This window comes from Plectropomus leopardus, chromosome 6, assembly GCF_026936395.1.
Source record: "Plectropomus leopardus strain MGB_pleo_1.0 chromosome 6, ASM2693639v1, whole genome shotgun sequence".
Classification (NCBI taxonomy): Eukaryota; Metazoa; Chordata; class Actinopteri; order Perciformes; family Serranidae; genus Plectropomus; species Plectropomus leopardus.
The window spans coordinates 19,589,021-19,609,027 of record NC_142181.1 but is presented as its reverse complement, the minus strand read 5'-3'; the positions used below and the strand labels follow the sequence as shown (position 1 = coordinate 19,609,027).

Here is a 20,007-nt window from a genome sequence, read left to right as displayed (position 1 = left end):
CTGCTTTGCGTTGCGGTGGATTTTGATGGGGTCATTTTGTTTTGTTTATTATTTGCACATAAGCCACTTGTGTTAAAACTTAAGATGATTAAAAGATTTAATGCGTTGCCAAGTGGTGCAGACACCACCATGTAGCAAATCTTGCATTTTATTATTTTTTGCTCCACGTCGGATGCCTTGTATCCAAAGTGTTCCCATACACCGGAATTTGCTCTGCCTTATTTGCTCACAAAAAGCTGTTGCTCTTCTCCTGTCATCTTTTCTCTACAACTTGCCTCGCTGGTAGTATTGGCTGCAAGTGTTGAGCTTAGGCTGAGGGAAGGAGGGGCGAAAATGCGCATGCGTGTGGCATTCAGGGCACAGAACAATAAGGGTTCACTTGCAAAACGGAATGTGGAAAATTAATTTTTCTCAATTACATAGCCGGAATTGAAATTGAAATTGAAATTCGATTTATTGCACAGCCCTAGCCTAAATGATTTTTTTTCACAGGAAAGAATGTGTACAATTGTATATAATTATCTTAGTGAAAGGCAATATTTGCACAGCCAAAAGCACTGCAAAGTATCAGAGAAAAGAAGTTCTTGCTCAGCATGACACTTTTAAAGTGTTTGATATACTAACATTTTTGGTCCCTCGTCAACAGTGTGGTCACTGTTATCAGAAGTGCAGAACTAGCACTTTCTCATTTATGTTTTGACTAGAGATCATTTTAGAGATGTAGACGTGGCTGTTTTAGAGTTCTCATTTTGTGTCACGTCTCAGAAAACAAACAAAATCTGAAGGTTACTAGCTTATACCAGTTTTATAAGCTTCTCCTCATGTTTCCATAATAACACACTTTGTTATTTAGCAGTTTTAGAGGATGGGGAACATTTGTTAATGATCTTTACAAGTGGCTGGTGGCTGGACCTGGCCTCCTCCATCCATCCACAGCTGCCACTGGATGTGTGTGGCTGTTCAGACAAGGCCAGTTGATGGTAATTATTTATGAGGCTTGGTCAAGGTCCATTACTGCTGATTGGAAGTCATTGCCTGTCTGTACGGGATGGGGTAGGGTGGGCTGTGTAAACCCTGGGACCACAGTCCTTCATCTATTAGCCATACGTTGTGATCAATTAACCAAGACCTTGTGTGTGTATGTGTGTATGTGAAACAAGCTCCTTTAATAGGCTCATATGAAAGAGGACACACATTCTGTGGCATTTTAATCCTGCATACATACATATGGTGTAAGGAGACCGCACATGGGGATTAATAGAAGAGTGTTTATTCTCTTGGTAGTGACATCATGACCACATGATTAACATTTATGCATAAAGAGAGTAACTTGTGTTCTTGACTGTGTGTGAGGCACAAATCGCAAGTGAATCAGTAAAAAGGTGTGTGTGTGAGTGAACAAGAGAAAAATTTGCTAGTTGTTGTATTCATGTGAAAGGGTTCTGTGTTAACCAGCGCTTCCCACTCCCATGTGTTTGAGCCGTTATGTTTTTATTACGTTACATTCGTGCAGGCTTCTGAGAAAATGTGTGAGCTAACGCCACCTTCCAAAAACCCCTCAGCTCACTACTGTGTGTTTCTTCTGTGTATGTGTGAAGTGGTTGTACGAGGGCTGTGGAAGTTATTTCATAAGGCCCCGCTCATGGGATCCAGCCTTTGGAATACTAATGGATCTTTCCTGCGCTGCTCTAAGTGGTACAAATCTGGTTTGATAGTTCAGCCTCTGTGTTATTTGAATTGCTTTCCCTTTTCTTCTCTTCTCCTCTATCTTGCAGAGCTCCCATAGGACCTTGTATGTTTTTTTGTGTGTGTGTGTGTGTGTGTGTGTGTGCTAAAAAAAAATTGGGTATTTTTGGCTTTGGTGAAAGAAAAGAAGAGATTTTAAATAATGAATATTGCTCAAACTGTTTGCGCAGTAGATGAGGGGGGTTTCTGCATTTACATTCACCCCCATAAATGCCTCCTGCTACATGATATCAATAGGAAAGCGGTGTGAGTGGTGTTTGGAAAATAGACGCTGCACACACTGCTGTAGCCACATTAAAGAGCAGCGGAGCACCAAAGGGCCCCTGTGGAGGAACTGTAGGGCAGCCTGCGTGGCACTGCTGCTCTCAGCTGTAGACAAGCGTGTTCACTAATGCAAAGTAGCTGTAAGCGCTGCTTATGATAGGTGAGGTTGTCTGCGACACTAGGACATATTTGCTCTTGAAATGAACAGCAAAACAAATTAGGAATACAGCATTCACTTATGCATGAGAGGAAAGAACTTCAGATGAAGGTGAATGAACACAGAGAATAATAGAAATGTGGCTTGTCCTGGCAGGGCGGAGCATAAGGGTGAAATAAGAAGGGAGCCGATCTGGGAAGTTTTTTTTAATGTAATTATTATTATATGGATTAAACTATGAGAAAGTAGACAATGAAGCTGGCTAACGAATTACTAACAACAAATGTTAATTCCCAGCAATTTTGGGAATGACATTTTTTCATGAACCATGCTAGGCATTCAGAGCAAATATGCATGTTTCACTGTTGCTGATTTCCCAAACTCACAAAGTTATTTTTGGTCTTTGTGCCCCAGGAGAAGAAGACGTTCCAGCAGCAGTTCGTCACACAGTTCGCCTCGCAGGAGGAGGAGTCGCAGCACAGAGAGAGACAAAGGGAGGAGCCACCGCTCACATAGGTCACGCAGCCGAGACAGGAGGTAACGTCATCACACACACACAAACCCACAGTTCAGTTCAGTGTTTATTTTGCTCAAGTTTTTATTTAGTCTTGGATTGAGTTACCACACAAGTCAAGTCTTTTTTAAATCAGTGGATGTTCAGATCAATATAGTATTGGTTTTACTTTTTCCTTTGTGGCAAATACACATTTTTTGACGCTTTTGTTGCCTTGTGTTGGGAATATTTCAGGATTCATATTGTTGCAAAGTCTAACCCAAAGTCTTGTGATTTTTCTGAAAATCATGTTTTATTTATCATGACAAAATACCCCTAACCTTGTAATAATAATAATAATAATAATAAAAATAGTCATAATCAATTATCATTTTTGAAGAATGTATTTAACAGTATTTTCAAATATACATTTATTGAATTATTTTTAAATTGACATTTATCATATATATTTTAAAGACACACATAAAACAGATTAAAAAAAACCACAAACCAAACGAAGTAGAAGTTAAAAAATGCAAAAATATAATACAGTGTGCTTTATTTATTTATAAGACAACAAATGAAATACCTGAAGAGAATGAGCGATCACTACATAATTTAGTAGTGGCCAAAAAAAAATCATCCTAAAGTGCTCTCAGGGTGTTTGTATTACAAATCAGTATGTGGAATGCCACTGCAGACTTTTCTTATTAAATAGCATTTTTGGAAGTTTACTTCAGCGTAAACAAACACATCGTTTCATATTTATGTGTCCTGTCATCAGATGGAGCCACATGGAAACTTGCGTCTGGATTAGTATATTGCGTGGGCATGTACTCGTGTCTCAGTTTGCCCCGACTATCTGTCTTACTGTGTGAGTATTAATGAAACAGACCCGCAGAGACAGCAGGTCATATTGCAACAGCAGTTCAATTCTTCCCAAATCTCTTCTGGCAGCACCTCTCCTTTCACTCATTAATGCAATTAAAACACCATTACCCATACATACTTTGTTGAATTATGATCATTGTTGGCGTAGCTGACTGTTTTTTTAAAAATCTTTTTACAAAACCTAACTTATTCATGCAAGAATAATGTGTACACACCTGCACCACACTTCTCACACACACGTACACACGTACACACACACACACACACACACACACGCACACACACACACACACACACACGCATATGCACACTCACTCACACACAGTTGCAGTCAGTCGTGTATCCCTTTCAGAAACATAAAGGCAACGTCTCTCTGTGTGTGGTGGTCCATGTCATTAGCATAGCTAATCTGGTGCTAATGAACCAGTAAACTGTGCTGTTTTTAAATCCCTCATGCACACTGACACACACACACACACACACATACACATTGTCACACACATAAAAAAACATGCACAGACGCACAATTGAAGAAAAGGTTGTCATAATATATGCACGAGCGAGGCCCTTTGTTTACTTGTGTATGGCTGTGGGGGAGAGCAGAGATCATTTTAATCACAAAGGAAAAAGAGTTTTAATATCTTCATTAAAGAGGTGTCAGGATGAATGGACGGTGCAACAGAGACGTTTTGACATAAGAGTGGATGTTAGTTCCATAAAAAGACACCGCACTTCAACACGGTCACAGAAGATTTTGTGGCTTCAGAACAAGCCACAGTGTCCATGTTGCACTGTGAACTGAAACCATTTACGAAGAGAAATTGTCCAAACATTGTCTGCCGACTCTCTGTGGTACAGTGGCAGTCACTCACAGCGGCACCAGCGATTAAAACATCAGTCGAAAATGGCATTACTGGTGTGGTGCGAGATGAAGGGTGGAAGGGATTTGGGAGATTTAGAACTACAGTCGATGACATCGGTGTTTACAAACGCTGTACTGTGATTAGGAGGGTTGCGTTGTGTAATCGGCTTAGCGGTGAGCGAGGAGCAGGTGGGTTGGGCTGGTGTTGGTGGGAGTGCGTGGTGGGGTGTTACGAGGTGGAGGCGGTTGCTGGAGGTGGGGATGTGCAAAATGATGGCATTGATGATGAATTTATGCAGTTATGTGATGGCAGCTGCAATTTGTGTCCGCAAAACTTTGTTGTTTGCCTGCCACATGCGTGCTCTCAGTTTTGCATTAAACAATCCAGTGGAAATTTTGTTGTATCAAATAATAAATGGGACTCGAGCTGAAATGATTATTACATTTTTTTTTTTGTCGTTCACACTATTATTTAGAACAAAAAGCTATTTGAAGAGGTCACTTAGGGTTCTGGGAAATCCGTTTTTCCCTGATATTTTATAGATCTAATGATTGATCTACTAATGGACAAAATAAGATAAATTGATAATAAAAATAATTGTTAGTTGATGCCCCAGAAAGAACTAAGTTAGACAAATGATGTGAATATCCTGCATTCAGTATTTCGTGTTTTCTGCAGTACGAGGAGCGACTTTAGTATTATAATCTTGCACTGTACAGCTCATGGGACACTGCACGTTCTGCATCCACTTTGGTCGTGGAGTCAAAGCAGGTTGGTGTGCACAGGTGCCCTGACTGCCATTAGTCAGTGGTGTGTGTGTGTCTGGATGAGGCTGCCTGAGCTGGCTGAGAGGCTGGCTGATGGATCAGAGGAGGATTGAGTGGACAGGACTTCATGATTGATACGCAGATAGGATATGAGGTGCTGCCTGCCACCCCCACCCCAGCCACGCCAAGCCGGCACCATCTTCAGAATATGAAAGCGAGAAGCAAGAAGAGGCCGAGCGCAACGTCTGGAGAGACGAGAAGTTAGAAGAGAGTGGAAAAGTGTGGAGGGAATAGGTTGAGTTAGTGCTGGAGAGGGAGAGAGTGGAGAAGACCCTAAAGGAGGAAGATGAAGAGGAGAGACAAAAGCGAGCACCGGTAGCGAGAACAGATAGGCCTGAGAGAGGGATATTATTCAGAAGAAATGAGAATAATAACGTCGGCATCAGAATATTGCAGGGGAGAAGATTAGGACTATAGTGGGGCCGTCGTGGGTTGAAGGGAGGGGATATTATTACCTTCTTTTCAATCTCTCATGTATAAATAAAAAATAAAGAGATACATGAAATAAGAATAATGCTCTATCATGTGTTTACCATCTATCGTTGCTTCCCCCTTCTCTTCTCTCATTCTCCTTTTTTTTCCTGCCCTCAATCAGAGGAGGGCCACGTCCCCCAGAGGCAGTCAATCTTGCCCTGAAATGTAAAACAGACAAGAGGAGCAGATTACCTATTTGCCATTAATGTTTATTCTCTTTGATGTGAGCAGGCATATCAGGCTGTGCGCGCGCATGTGTCTGCCTGTGTGCGCACCAGGATGTGCGAGGTTGATTGAGCGTATGCATGTATGTGGAGATTTGCGTGAATACATGTTCATGGAGAGCGAGGAGGGGGGTGTCACGGCCTAGTCCACTGGGGGAGAGCGGAGCGTAGCATGGCAGCAGCAGCGTACAGTGATCTGATGTGTACCCAATCCAACAAAGACGACGCAGCCTCTCATCACAGCCAGATCACAGGCACGTCTTTAGGTGAGCTCGGCGGAGCGGTGTAGTGCTGCGCTTTTATGGCCGTCCACAGCAGGGGTTAAATGTGTGTGGCTCAGTCAGTCATTCTGTCAGTCCTTCATTCACTTAACAGTTGGCTTTAGAGGTGTCGTTAGAAGACATGGAGGAATGGCAGGTGCGGCAAATGAACCACTTGACCCCTCAAAGAGAAGCTGAGCGTTTAAATCATTGGTGGATATTCACATGTATGCATCCCTCACATAGGTGAGTGTGTACTTCAGGGCACACACACAAATGCTTGCATTTTCCTCATTAATATTTCAAGCGTGTGTTGAGTTAGCAGGGCAGAGTGCTAGCGTCAGGGTTTAGCCTTGCTAACACTGGAGCGGCCTCATCACTGGGCTGCTGTCATGACTGTGAGGAGAGTGAGACCTCTAATTATCTGTCTCTCCCCTCGAGGAGATAGATAGCAAACTAAACACGCCACCCACCATGCTAGGATAGCAGACCGAGTCAGGATTATCTCAGCCACCCTGGAGCCACAGGGGCCGGTTTAAGTTCAGAACTGGTGCTTAGTTGTCTGTGGGACCATAGATTATAAAACATACTGGATGTAGCTACTGTGATGTCACCCGTTGGTTTGTGGACTCCTGTTTCAAAGCCTCAGTTTTCAGGATTTTGGCCTTTTTTGGAGATTTTTGGAGCCGGAAGTGACCAGAGGTAACTATATTTGGACAAGAGTTTGAAAGGCCAAAGGGACTGGTAGATGAGTCTTTTAACCAAGCATATTTTTTTTACCATCCAGTAAAAGCTGTAGCTAGCAGCAGACCGATGGCAAGTGAGTGAGAAGCAGAGTAACTGATGTCCTTTACAGTAAACAGTGCTCAGTTTCACGACGCTGTTTAGACACGCATAAAACCAGCAGAGGACAGAAATACCCATAAGTGACACCAAATCATAGTACATTTATTATAGTTTTTTTCTTTTATAACATGACTGTTTTGTAACAGTTACCTGCCAATGTGGCGAATAGTGTTTTGAAAAATGTACTCACTAAACTGCCCCTATTTGGGGCCTGTGTTGATTTGAGACTCTGGTTTAGGTGATGCCAAGCTGACAGCCTGTCACTCAGAGCAGCCTGCCTTTAATATTGCTGCTGTAAAGATGGCAGTTTTAACATGGGTGTCTTTGGGCATTGAATTGCTTCTGGAGCCAGCCTCAAGTGGCCATTAGAGGAATTGCAGTTCTATGGCATTTATGCATTTGCTTAATTTTTAAGCCCTGAAGGTTGCAATTTAGTAGGGACATGGGTTGGGCCAAGAGAGACAATCAGGGGCCGCATTTTAAAAGTAAAAAAAAATGGCTTTGGAGGGCCACTACTGTCCAAGCTGAAGTTATGACAAAAATATTGTCAAGATCAATTGTTATGATTTATTATACAAAAGCAACAAGGGGCATTTGCAAATTGAGGAGATGACATCAAATCCATCTGTTTTACACACCAACACTGATACAAGGTACTTGTACTTTTGAAAAATCTTCAACTTAGAAGACATTTAAAAAAAACTCACCATTTTCGTTACTTAAAAGTCTGTTTGTACGTAGAGGAGATGCAAAAATGTAGAGGAATATATCTGTTTCCAAAACTATCTGTGTATGTGTTGACAGGGCCTCAGTGCAAAACTAAAACTCAAGGGAGGTGTCATGAATAAACCTCCAGGGTTCACATGCTGGAGCTTCACATTAGGTCCCAGGCCTGGTCTCCTGTATTGAGGTTGACATGAAACATAGGATGTAATAATAATGAGACACTTTAGCGATCCCCCTAGGCACATTTTGTTGTCCTCCCTCAGAGGGGTCAGAGGTCAGGGTTGACTAAAGACCAGCATCGAGAGCTAGTTCGTTTCGATGCCTTGGTCTGCTGGTTATGAGACCACCGCTAGGCCACCCTGTCATGTCTCTCTTAGAACGAGGTAATCTAGATGTTTTAGTTTCATAACATGAGCCCTGCTTTCTGCACTGGAGATCACAGAAGGACTCTAGGCACGTGTGTGTGTGTGTGTGTGTGTGTGTGTCTGCGTGTGTGAGTGTGTGTGAGTGCAGGGGTTGAACGATGGCCTGGTATTTCTTTCACACAGCAATTTTCCCCCATATGAGATGAGGTGTCGTACATCTGCTAGATAGCTTTTCCTGCCTAGCACCGACATGGAGCGTGCACAAGGTCATCCAGGCGGCTTGGGAACAGGGAGGGTTGAGGTAAGGAACTGAATGGAGGAGTGAAAAGGTCTTGGGGGGGGGAGGAAAGTGAAGGTAGGGGAGCTGAGTGCAAGAAGACAGAGGTGGGAAGAGGAAAATCAGCGACTTTATTGTGGGTGAGCGGCGCGGCCTCCCAGCTTTTCGTTGCACCTGGATCAGCAATTCCCCTGTCAGGTGACAGGGTGGAAATTGTTCTGCGCATTTGTGTCCAACATATATTTATTCACACAGTTTAGAGTGTGTGTGATGTAGCAGGTGGTTTTGGGTGTCGCTGGCTTCATAAGCGAGTGTGTGTGAGTGTGTTTTGAGGACATGACAAGTGAAATGTGGTTTCTTCACAAACTGCTGAGATCTTGACATTATGAGGGAACCATAAGGCCCGTATGGTTGTGCTAATGGACAGGAAATAAGATGATAAGAGCAAACTTTAAATCCTTTTTCCTTTTTGACTTGTAATATCTCACTTAGTGTTTTCACAGTTTATAGTGGTCTCAGCATAGTCTAGAGCAGTGGTTCCCAACTGGTTGGTCATGGTCCATTTTTGGGTGGCAAGTCCATTCTGAATGGACTGAAAGTCACTTGTGAACATGTCAAGATTGTAAAAAAAAAACCCCAAAAAACACTTTAGTTTGAAGACCAGACCTACAGACTTTGTCAAGGGCCTCATTTATAATGCCAGTGTGTTTTTTCTAGTACATCAACAATTTTATTGCCCTGTTCTTGGTATTATTTGTCATTTGCAGTTTTTTATGTCAGTGGTCCTGAAGCCATAATTTGTTGTTATTCATTTACCAAGTAAGTAATTGCACTAATATGTTTTATTTCATTGTGTTCAAAGCCCATGTGCTGTTTACATTTTATGAAATAACATTTAATATATAGTAATTTATCTTAGGTGAGGGCCTTGAACTAATGACCAAGGAGAAATCTGGACCCTGTGGCTGGACCAGTTGGGAGCACTGGCCTAGAGTCCACTATAGTGGAATTTAAGAGCAAGCTCCTGGCTATTTTTCCTGAGTCTGTCTGTTATCTCATGGATTCTCAACACCTTTTCTTCTCCCCCTTCCTCAGGATGACATTCAGCCTTTTCTTCCTTCTTCCCCTATTACCAGACTTGCAAAGTGTTGATTTAAACTGAAAGATGACCTGGTTTAGTTCAGCTGCGTCTTCTCTACTCCATAAAAATCAACATGCTTCCAGTCGTGAGATCTAAACGCGTTTGTTGTTGTGTTTCTCTCTTTTCCACTCTCTCGCTCTTTCTGTCTTACTCTCTTTCTCTGTGTTGTCTTTTTTATTCATCTGCTGTAAAGGCCAGTCAAGCGCTGCTTGGCTTTGTTGTCAGAAACCTTTATTTACCAAAGGGAGGAATAAGTGACTGACACAGACAGCCTCTTTCATCCGCGCCTCGCCGCAAGCAGTGTTCCCCTCTGCCGCCAGAGGAAAACCCCCCTCCCTCACCCCTCACTTCTGCCAAGCCGTCCACCCCCCCACCCCACTCCACCGCACCCCTCCATCCTGCAGGCTCACAACACACTAGCCCACTCCCCTGGGTAGCAACCTAGCTGTAGAGTCTGCACTGTGTAACACACACAGACACAAAATTCACCTTACAAAAGGCATCACACCAGTCCTCTCACACCGACGATCAAATGAGGGAGTTAGTCCAACGGACCTAAACAAAGACTAGTTTAACATCAAAGAGTTGTCCCTTTTTTGTTTTTATCAGTCAGTTAAAGTGGTAATAGCGACACATTAAGTCTGTTATGTTATAGCCTTGACTGGAAGGGAAGTTATTGTGCTTTTAGACATCGTGAAAGAGGAAAAAGGAGAAATATCTAGGGCATCAGTTGCCTACTCAAGCACACCAATTTGTGTTTAAATAAAAAGAAAATAGGAAATAACATCCACACTCAAGATTTCACTATTATCATCAATATGGTTAAAAAGGGGGGCGATTCGGTTTTTTGTCTAACTCTCCAATTTAGTGATTTCTGCAGACATTGGTGAATTCACCGGTGCACATTTTTCAACTTGTTCATCCAAATGAAGTTGGTTAATTAGAAAGGCGTTAAATAGACATACTGTAGCTCTTAATCATCATCAAGATGCAGAGAATCTGAATTGTGTCTAATAGAAGGTAACAGCTTTCCGTTTCTAGTTTTTTGTGTCTTTATATTCTCTTGTTTACCTTTTTTGAGTGAGGAGGTGGGAAGATAAAACTAGTTTTCTGTAGAAAAAAGGGTCCTTAAACTGGCATGTTATTAGCATTTAATGTGTTGGTAAAACAGACAAATTAGAAGAATCAGAAGTTCTTATTTTAATTTTAATTTTATTCTTCATAACATGTTTTGTCAGATGGCCACTCACACTGGAAAGTCTTGTTTATAAGCTGCATTTAATGTACTGACTCTTAAATTACAAAAAAGAAGAAATGTAGCAGATAATGAAATGTGTAGATGTGAAATTGTGAATAATTAAGATTTCCTTTTTTTCCCCCCTGAATATTGCAATAAACATAGTGTTTATCCAGAGCTTAAGTTTATTTAAAGTTGCGTCGTTCAGTATTTCCCAAATCTGTATATATATTTTTTTTATTCCAGTATCAATTCATCATCTTTATATAGGTTTTGGAATTTAACAAAAGTTGACACAAAAAAGGCTTTCTTGAAGTTCCCAGCTCTAATCATAGAGAGCTCTGAGTATCTTTTTTTTCTTTTTGAAAGCCGTTTGAATGAACACAAATCTTTGTGAATAATTCAAGTATCATAGAGAGCTGACTAGTTACTTTATATGTGTATACGAAAGACAAAATTTGGCTGTTTGATGACAGAAACCCAGTAGAAGTACGATACTCCCACTGTTATTTTTTTGGTAGCGACACAGTTGCAATGTTTTGCAAATAAACCTCTATAATACCGAAGACTAATACCATGCAATCAGCCGTCATTGTGTTCACTTTATGACAGTGAAAAGCCTCATCCGTCTGGCCAGACCAAGAGAAAGACGGAGACAGAAACGCTTTTAGCTCTGGCATAGGAAAATGAACACCAAATGTATCTCTCTCTCTTTCCTTCCTGCCTTCTCTCTGTCTCTCTCTCCTATTTAAGCTTCTTGAAGTTCTTCCAAATTGGGTTTTAAATGCCAATTAGGAGGTTGAATGTAGTAAAATAAAAGCAAATGCAGGCAGGATGGCCTCACCTTCTGGCTGGTTAGGCTTCAGAGAGAGCCGAGCCGGACCTTTGGCTCCCAGCGAGGCTTTGAGAGAAATATCCTGCCTAATGAACACATTAATTAGAACCATAACTATTTATAAGATGATAATTAGAAACGAAGGGAGGTAAACTGGGCTTTTCCTGCAATTAATGGAGGATTAATTACGGGAGCTAATGAAGTGGATTTTTGAAACGCGTGGAGGTGAAGTACAGAGATGTGCAGCTCGCTTTGTGATCACTGGCATAATTATTTTCTCCAGCGCCAAATCGTTTGAGGCCCTGGTCCTCGCCGGCTCAGGCCGGCTAATAAGCATCATTGCATCGTTATATATGCACTTATAAAGACTTGCCACTGAAATGACTGTCTAATTATTTCTAATTGGCAGGCCCTGTGTGTTGTCATTGAGCTGTTTGGAGCCGCAGCGGAGCCCTGGGTCTAATAACGCTCTGGGCGGAGAAGGAGGGGGAAGAGAGAGATAGAGAGACACTGATACATAGAGAGAGAGCGCGTAAAGAGGAGGGGGGCTCTACCAGTTGCCTGCTGCTCATAGCCGGACCTGCACATTGCCCCCCTGTGCCACTCGCCCAGCAGGACAGCGGGTCTTAGAATGACGCCCGGTGCACTCCGAGGTCACCTTGCCAAGTAGCCGATTAGCAAAGTTTTATTTTATCTGTGCTTATTTTTCCCCCTTCTAATTAACAGCTTCTGCTCTTAATTTATGCACAGATAAACGCCACCGTCTGTCCACAGTTTTTTTCTTTTCACTCTTAAACATGCTACACACACACACATCCACACACACAGGGAGGGAGGTATGTTTATGTGCTGTGTGTGATTCAGTGGCCAGGTTTTGAGCCAGTCCGTAGAGACCCATGCTAAGAGAGCATGCATGGACAAACCTCAGTCAGGCGTGTTTACCTTGTACTCTACTTATGCTCTGGCTCAAACCATATGGACACCATCGTTCTCTGGGACGCAGAGGAAGCGTGTGCAGACTTATGTTGGTCTTTACAATATGCTGGCATAGTCATATTCCGGCTTATACTCAGTGCTGACTTTAAGCACACATTTATCAACAGCGTTGTCAAGTAAATATGTGCATTTCTACAGTAAACATATTCATTATTTAAAGCATTGATCTCCATTTAGGCTGCATTAAATTCACATGTACGACCTTGCAAGTTTGAGAGTGTATGTGTTTGAATGATGGTCTCGGATTATGTGTGCGAGCACCTAACTTAACTCGTCCTAAGCAGAGCCATGTGCGTCGTCCTGCCAAAAAACCACTCCTTCATTTCCCCCGCTCCGTCTCGGACAACTTGAGAGCAAATTGCCAGCTAATGGAACCACTGCCTGCACTTGTCAGTTCACTTTGGACAAGCAAAGGAACCACACAAGCACACAAACTGCCGCACACACACACACACACAAGCATGTGGTTTCACTCACACGTTTAGTAATTTATTTGTGGAAAAAGAAGAGAAAAATGAGAGAGAATGGCAGAGAAATGAAACAAGGATCATGTGCGTCTTGACTGAAACCTTGACAATCTTTTTGAAAGTAATGAAACACTTTCTCAGCATGCGCATGAGTTTTTCTATTTGAAATTTGTCTTCCTTTTTTGTTCTGTCTATCCATTCGGGTTTTGGCAGAGTCGAGGACATGAGGAGGAAGTGGAGATAGATGGATCGCCCAAAGGATACGTGGCCAACTGTCGTATGATTGGCTGAACAAAGAGCAGAACACTTCTGTGACTGGTTGAACAGAGAGCCCGACGTCGCGATTTTGGCTCAAAATCAAAGCAGGAAAAATGTAATTATTTTAAATGCAGTCAACAGTTTTGCTGGAGTGGAAGTTTGCCAGATTTCTCTGTAAACTCTGTGGGATATTGACACTCGTAAAAAGTGGGATAACAAAGCGTGCCTGTCTCTCATGTGCTACTGCAGATGTGTGATGAATGACATTCATGCCATCACTGTAACATGTGGCATCATTCGGATCTCACTTTTAACAACGCATATCAAATAGACTTTTTGACATTCCTACAAAAGATTAAAAAGGTTTCGATTTCTTAAATCTGAAGAAAATATCAAGATAAATGAAACCGATAAATGTGTTTTTTTGTTGTTTTTTTTTTTTTAATGGAATTATATTGACTTTGGCTGCATAAGCAATAAGATTTTGGGATGCTGTAAATACTGCACTTACCCATATATCGTCATCTCATAACTTATCTATGCGGAGTTTTTCCTGACATTTTTTCTGGTAGTGGTGGCCAGAAAAGATCTTAATGTTTCTGCATTTATTGTTTACAAACGGGTCGGTGTCGCAGTGCCGCTACGCTTCACAACAATCACCCTATCGCCAACTGTGATTGGTGAAAGGAGATCAGATCTGGCTTCTTTGTGACCATGAGAAGCGACAGATGTAGCGGAGGGCAGAGGCATTTTTTTTCCTTGGAGGGTGGAGTATTTTCTCTTTCTATTCATTTCTTGATCTCTATCTCTGCGTTAGTTTCTTTCTCAGTCTCCTTCTCCTTGTTCAGCCTTGACAGCAGCTCTTAAAAAAAATGATTTTTTAGAAACTTCTTTATGAGACAAGCCTCTGTTCTGTCAGAAGACAACTTTGTTATTCCACTGAAGAGGGGAAACTAATAGTTTTTTACAGGGCGCTATTCCAGTTGTGTCTTGGGTGTTTAATTAAGTGTAGTTTCCCTTTAGTAGTGGAATGTGTGTCTGCTTTTTGTCGGCCCGTTCCTCGGTGCCTTTTACAGTCCACCCACATGGTTTGTCTCAGCGTTTATGATTTTTCTTATACTGGAGTTGTGAGGTTCCTAAATCACTTAAGCACACGGGGCCGAGCAGTCCACATTTAAACAATAAAAGGCTGTTATGCTAAGGGCCCTCAGATCTCCTACCACTTCATAAATACATGCGTATAAAAGGCAGAAAAATACATCTTCCCTGACCAGAGAGAGAGGGAGAGCGAGCGTCTGAGAGCACACCTGCTAATTGGAGCCAGCTTGATGTGAAGCAAGGCTGTCTGCTCGGTCCTCTCCATAAGTCCCAATCGTTTTTTCTTCTCTTTTCTCCCTTTTTTTGTTACCTTGGTTGTACTTGACTCCCCAACTTTTTTTTCTTTATCTTATCATTATTTCTCCCTTCTTAGCCTCCTGCTGTCCTTCACCTATTCTTTCTCCATCTCTAGTCCGTACTCCCTCTCCTCCTCCTCCTTAAACTTTTTCTCTCTCCCTTCCTTCCACCCTCATACAGATGGAGGCAATGACAACCAAAACAACTCTCTCCTAACTCGGCGTAACTAATTGTTCTGGGGCTGTGATGGATGGAAGGAGGGAAAAAAGTGGGTTTGGATTGCGTGAGTGGCTGTGAGCGAGTTGGCAAGTTAGCACCTAGTCTAAGTGTGACCTTCACTTGACCTTGTGTCTGGGCTGAGTGGCTGAGCAGGGGCCCCCCTCGGCTCCAGCTGCTAATGGGTGTCATGTCGAGCTTGGGCTGTGCAGAGGTCAAAGGTCGCGGGTGCACACCAGACGGCCAAGTTTAGGATTGCGATGAGGCGGCTGAGTGACACTGGGCATATGCATCAATGAAGACGCCTGGCAATCAGCACAGCAGCGACACACATGCACGCACATGGAAACCCCATCTCGCTGCAGAAAGTCATCTTTTCCCTCATCGTTGGCCGACCGCTGTAGGTTCATATAGATCTGAGGGGTCTGTGAAGGCCTTTGAACTCCGCTAAATGACTTGACCTTGTGGCTTGTGGCTGTAACTGTGTGTGTGTCTGTGTGTGTGTGTGTGTGTGTTTGGGTGGGTATGGGGGGGCGGGGGGCGTAGCGAGTGGGTGGCCTGCATGGGGTCTCATTTCTGCTTCACAGCATAGCAGGGCACTGCAGACGTTTGTGTTGACGACTGCTAAATTAAAAGCAAACTGAAGATTATGACAAATCTAAACATTGCTTTTATGAAGCAGAGGGGGGACGAAGAAAAAACATTTCTGTGAATCTTTCATGCTCGGTCTTTGCTGTGTTAATTGTGCTCACAATCAGCTACTTTGCAGCAATTCCTTGTGTGTTATTTAGTGTGTGTGTGTGTATGTATATTTATGTTTCTGTGTGGGTGTGCATGGTGGATGACTGAGCCTGTGTGTGTGTGTTTGTGTGTGTGTGCATGCGTGCGTGCATGTACTGTGAACCGAGGGAACAGATAATGTGGCTGCTTGGAAGGAGGAAGCAGCTTGGGAAATGATTTCAACAGCTCTCATAATTAGAGGAATATCATAAATTAAACTTGTGTCTGCCGTTGCGTTTGAAGAGCACTCAAAAGTAATAAATTCTGGATGGTTAACATATTTGCATTCCATTCAGCAGGCAGCGTCAGGCAGGAACAGCTGTTTTCCACGTCTTTTGGCAGCAGGAAATGCACATTGCTCACTCAAGGTGCTTTTAGACACATTGAAATGGCAGAAAAAAGAAAAGTGACTTTTAACTTGAACATGAAGCTGCTGCTGTGTGCTCTGTCACTGGAAATAACTCGGCGGGGAACAGCGCATTAATGAAGTTCTTCAAATATGGATCTTCTCACTTTCAATAGGCCTGTTTCTTTTTCAATCTGTCTATTGCTTGGAAAAGTCGACTGGCAAGCTTTTTTGTAGTCTTTGTGTTTGTATGTATATGTGTGTGTGTGTGTGTGTGTGTGTGTGCGGCTGGAGAATACTCAAATCTAAGTATTTTACTGTTACTTGATAGGTCTGCACCACCAGTGAGGTGGGTTGGTAAAAGCTGTGTATTAAAATAAATTGTAGATATAAAGAATAAATACCAAAAACTGGGAACAAATTTTTAGGGTTTCAAAATTCCTCCTTAGGAGTTAAAAAAACACTTAATCTGGAAGAAGTTAATTAGAAAACTGAAATTTTGCACTGCATTTTTTCAGGCCAGTTTAGGCCAGATAGCACCGCTAATACAGATTAACACATTTTTAGCACCATCTCTGTCTTGTCTGTGATTTTAATTACTGTGTTTTTAGTCATAGTTAATAGTTGTTGGGTGGATTCTGCACACCTCTGGGATCACCTCTATTCCACTGGCTTTTGTTGTTGATTGACATTTTCTTGGGGGTCTACTGCCGTACTTGCTTGTGACAGAAAACTACCCAGTCACTTTACAAAGATTGGATAATGATAGGAGAAGTACTCCTATGGCTTAGACGGGAAAAGTTGTTGTTGACAAAATAATTTGACACTGTTTACGCTTGGTATAAAAAAATGAGTCATGGGCGATCGGAAGTGAACAGAGCTAATTGCAAGTGTAAACAACCGCAAAGATGCACTGTGATCTTTTTACTAAAACCAAGCCCAAAAAAAGACCACTTCATCAATGCAGGACATGGGGTGCCTTGTGGCTTGGTGGTTAAAGCAGGCGCCCCATGCACAGAGGTTGCGTCCTCACTGCAGCAGCCGTGGGTTCAATTCTGGCCTCGGCCCTTTGCTGCATGTCATCCCCTCTCTCTCTCCTCCTTTCATGCTTAAGCTATGCCATAAAATAAAGCCCCAAAAAAAATCTTAAAAGAAAAAATCAATGCATGACTTTATGGTTGTTTTGGTGATGGTGCACCAATGCTTTATGACTTTCCTTTTTTGCAAAAAGTTGGGCAATTTGTTGCATGACTGTCCATCAATTTGCCATAGGAAGGAGATGTGTTGAATACTGCTGACTGATATTTCCAGCCGTACCAACACAATGGCTAACCAGGGTTCGTGCAGATCCCTTTAGGTGCCATCAAAATCATTCAATAAATCATGTAAAAATAAGGCAGTAATTAGTATTAAAATGTCCTAAATCAGTTTTTCAAAAGCCAATGCTAAGTCACTGAAAGTCTTTTTTTTTTTTTTTTTGAACTTCTTTTTATTTCCTTTCAACAGTTAGTCGTACAGTACATAAGCATGTTACATATCAAGGCCATTAATGTCTTTAAGAAGCAGTCCATGAATTTTGGTATCCCTTCATTGCCCATGCATAAATAAGGGTGAATAGTCCTTTTTGTCCATGGATCCAGAGAAAAACAACAACAAAAAAACAAACAAACAAACAAACAAACAATTTATTACATTTTCAAACCATCATCCCGAAGAGAAAATAAATCAGTTAAGTAATTAAAAAAAAAAATATATATATATATATATATATATATATATATATATATATATATATATACACACATACATATATATACATACATACACATAGTAATTATAAAGAGGGTATATTAAAAAAAATATGAAATTATTGGGGACCATTTAGTTAAAAACAAATCTGTTTTTAATTGTAACCTTGCAGTTATGTTTTCCATGTGGTAGACGTCCCTAACTCTCTCCCTCCATTGTGCTACTGAGGGGGGCTGCGGCTTCAGCCAGGAGACTGTAATCATCTTTTTAGCAATTAAGAGTAGGACTCTCAGTAATATCTGGTTGTTGTTATCTATATCTTCCGGTAATATTCCCAGTATAAAGCAAGATGGGTTTAAGGGCAGAAATATGTTTAAACATTTTTTTATTTCTTTTTGTATATTCTGCCAATATTCTTGAAGTTTTGGGCAGTCCCAAAAGATGTGTGTGTGGTCTCCTACCAATCCACAGCCCCTCCAGCACTGATCAGTGGTACCACTGGATTTTGAGGTGATAAGAGGGGTCCTGAAAAACCTCATCCTGACTTTCCAGTCAAATTCCTTCCAAGTGGGGCAGTTGGTTATTTTATGTCCCTCTCTACAAGACAGTTCCCAATTTTTATCTGAAATTATAGTATTCATCTCCAGTTCCCATTTGTCCTTCATATCTAAACTATTATCCGTTAGTTCTTCTTGAAGTATTTTATATATATGTGATATGATCTTCTTTTTAACAGTGCCTTTAATTGTTAACATAAGGAACTGTTCTATATTAGATGATTGTGTACATAATTTATCCCATTCTTTATGTGTTTGTAAATAATGCCGCAGCTGTAAATACTTAAAAAAATCATTGGCTGGAAGATTGTGTTTATTCTGAAGCTGTTGAAAGGACATCAGGACTCCCCCCTCAAATAAATGCTCTAGAAGGATTAAGCCTTTTTCTTCCCACTTTTTGAACCCTACCTCTAATTTGGATGGAATGAACTCAATATTGTGTGCAATTTTCACAGCTCTAGATATAGATAATGGGAGTTGTAACTTCTTCCTAACATTTGACCATATTTTTAGAGTAGTTTTTATCCATTGATTACTCATTTTATTTATACTCCAGGTATCTTGAAAGTCTTTTTTTTGATGTTACATTGTGAAATAACAAAAAAAAATAAATAAAAAAAATTAGTTGTTGTAAAATTAGTCCTGAAATTAATTCTGGGTTGCATTAAAGAAGTCTTAAAAAGTCTTAAACCTAACTTGCCTGAAGCGGTTTAAACCCCGACTAACCCCGGCAAGAGCGTGGACGTCATAAACTGAGCACGGCCCTTTGAGTTGAAGTGTGTCTCGACTGTTAACTTTTGTAAAAGCAAGTATGAACAGGGTCTTAAGTAAACTCTTTGTTAAAATGACAAAGGACTTTTTTATTTTTAGATTTTTCCAGCAAGTTAATTTCAGCTTTTCATAAAGATGAATGAAAAAAAGACAGATACACCGTACAGTGGAGGGTAGAGGCACAGAAGTTGCCCTGGAGGCTCTCTATATTGACACATGTAGATGAATGTAGTCTAAATAATGCTAAGAACTCTCAGTTAAACTATTGCACTATTAATCATACTTACTTTACTATTGTCATTTTAACTTATTATTAAAACAATATCTAGTCAGGAAACTAAGATGGTAGTTTTTGAACACAACAATACACCTGTATGTCAGTGTCCCATGATGACTCTTGTCTTTTAGTGTATTGTTAGTAATAAAGTCTCTGGTCAGACAGGGGTCACTATTGCCAGCGTCCACTGAAATATGATAGGGTAAAAGTTACATAGCCATTAATCACTGCTGCACCACACTGGCCTAATGGACAGGGACGCTGTGCTGAGCATTACTGAGAACATCACTTGCTGTGTGGTGTTTTCTGCCACGGTACAATTACATTATGGACATAAACTTTGTTTTGTTTCCCAACAGAGGATGGCGGTTGGGGAAACGAAGAAACAATATGAATATGCGGGAGATAAGGTCAAAGGAACAGTGATGATAATTGGTCTTTTTGTGTGTGTGTTCATGTGTTCCCTGTCCCTACACTGCGTAGTATGAATAATGATTTAAATGGGGTCAGATTCCATTGGAGACGTTCACCTGTATCTGACACTAGTGGTATCGCGCTGCTGCCATTAA

The 20,007-nt window shown here is 41.4% G+C and overlaps 1 protein-coding gene across 2 annotated transcripts in view; it reads left to right on the top strand.

The window, feature by feature from the left end:
• Window positions 1–20,007, top strand: part of rsrc1 (arginine/serine-rich coiled-coil 1) — a 138,533-nt gene that overhangs the window by 2,731 nt on the left and 115,795 nt on the right. For both annotated transcript variants that reach the window (XM_042487148.2, XM_088078943.1), the window contains exon 3: window positions 2,582–2,704. In XM_042487148.2, coding sequence (XP_042343082.1) covers window positions 2,582–2,704 — 123 coding nt within the window. The remainder of the gene's footprint in view (window positions 1–2,581; window positions 2,705–20,007) is intronic.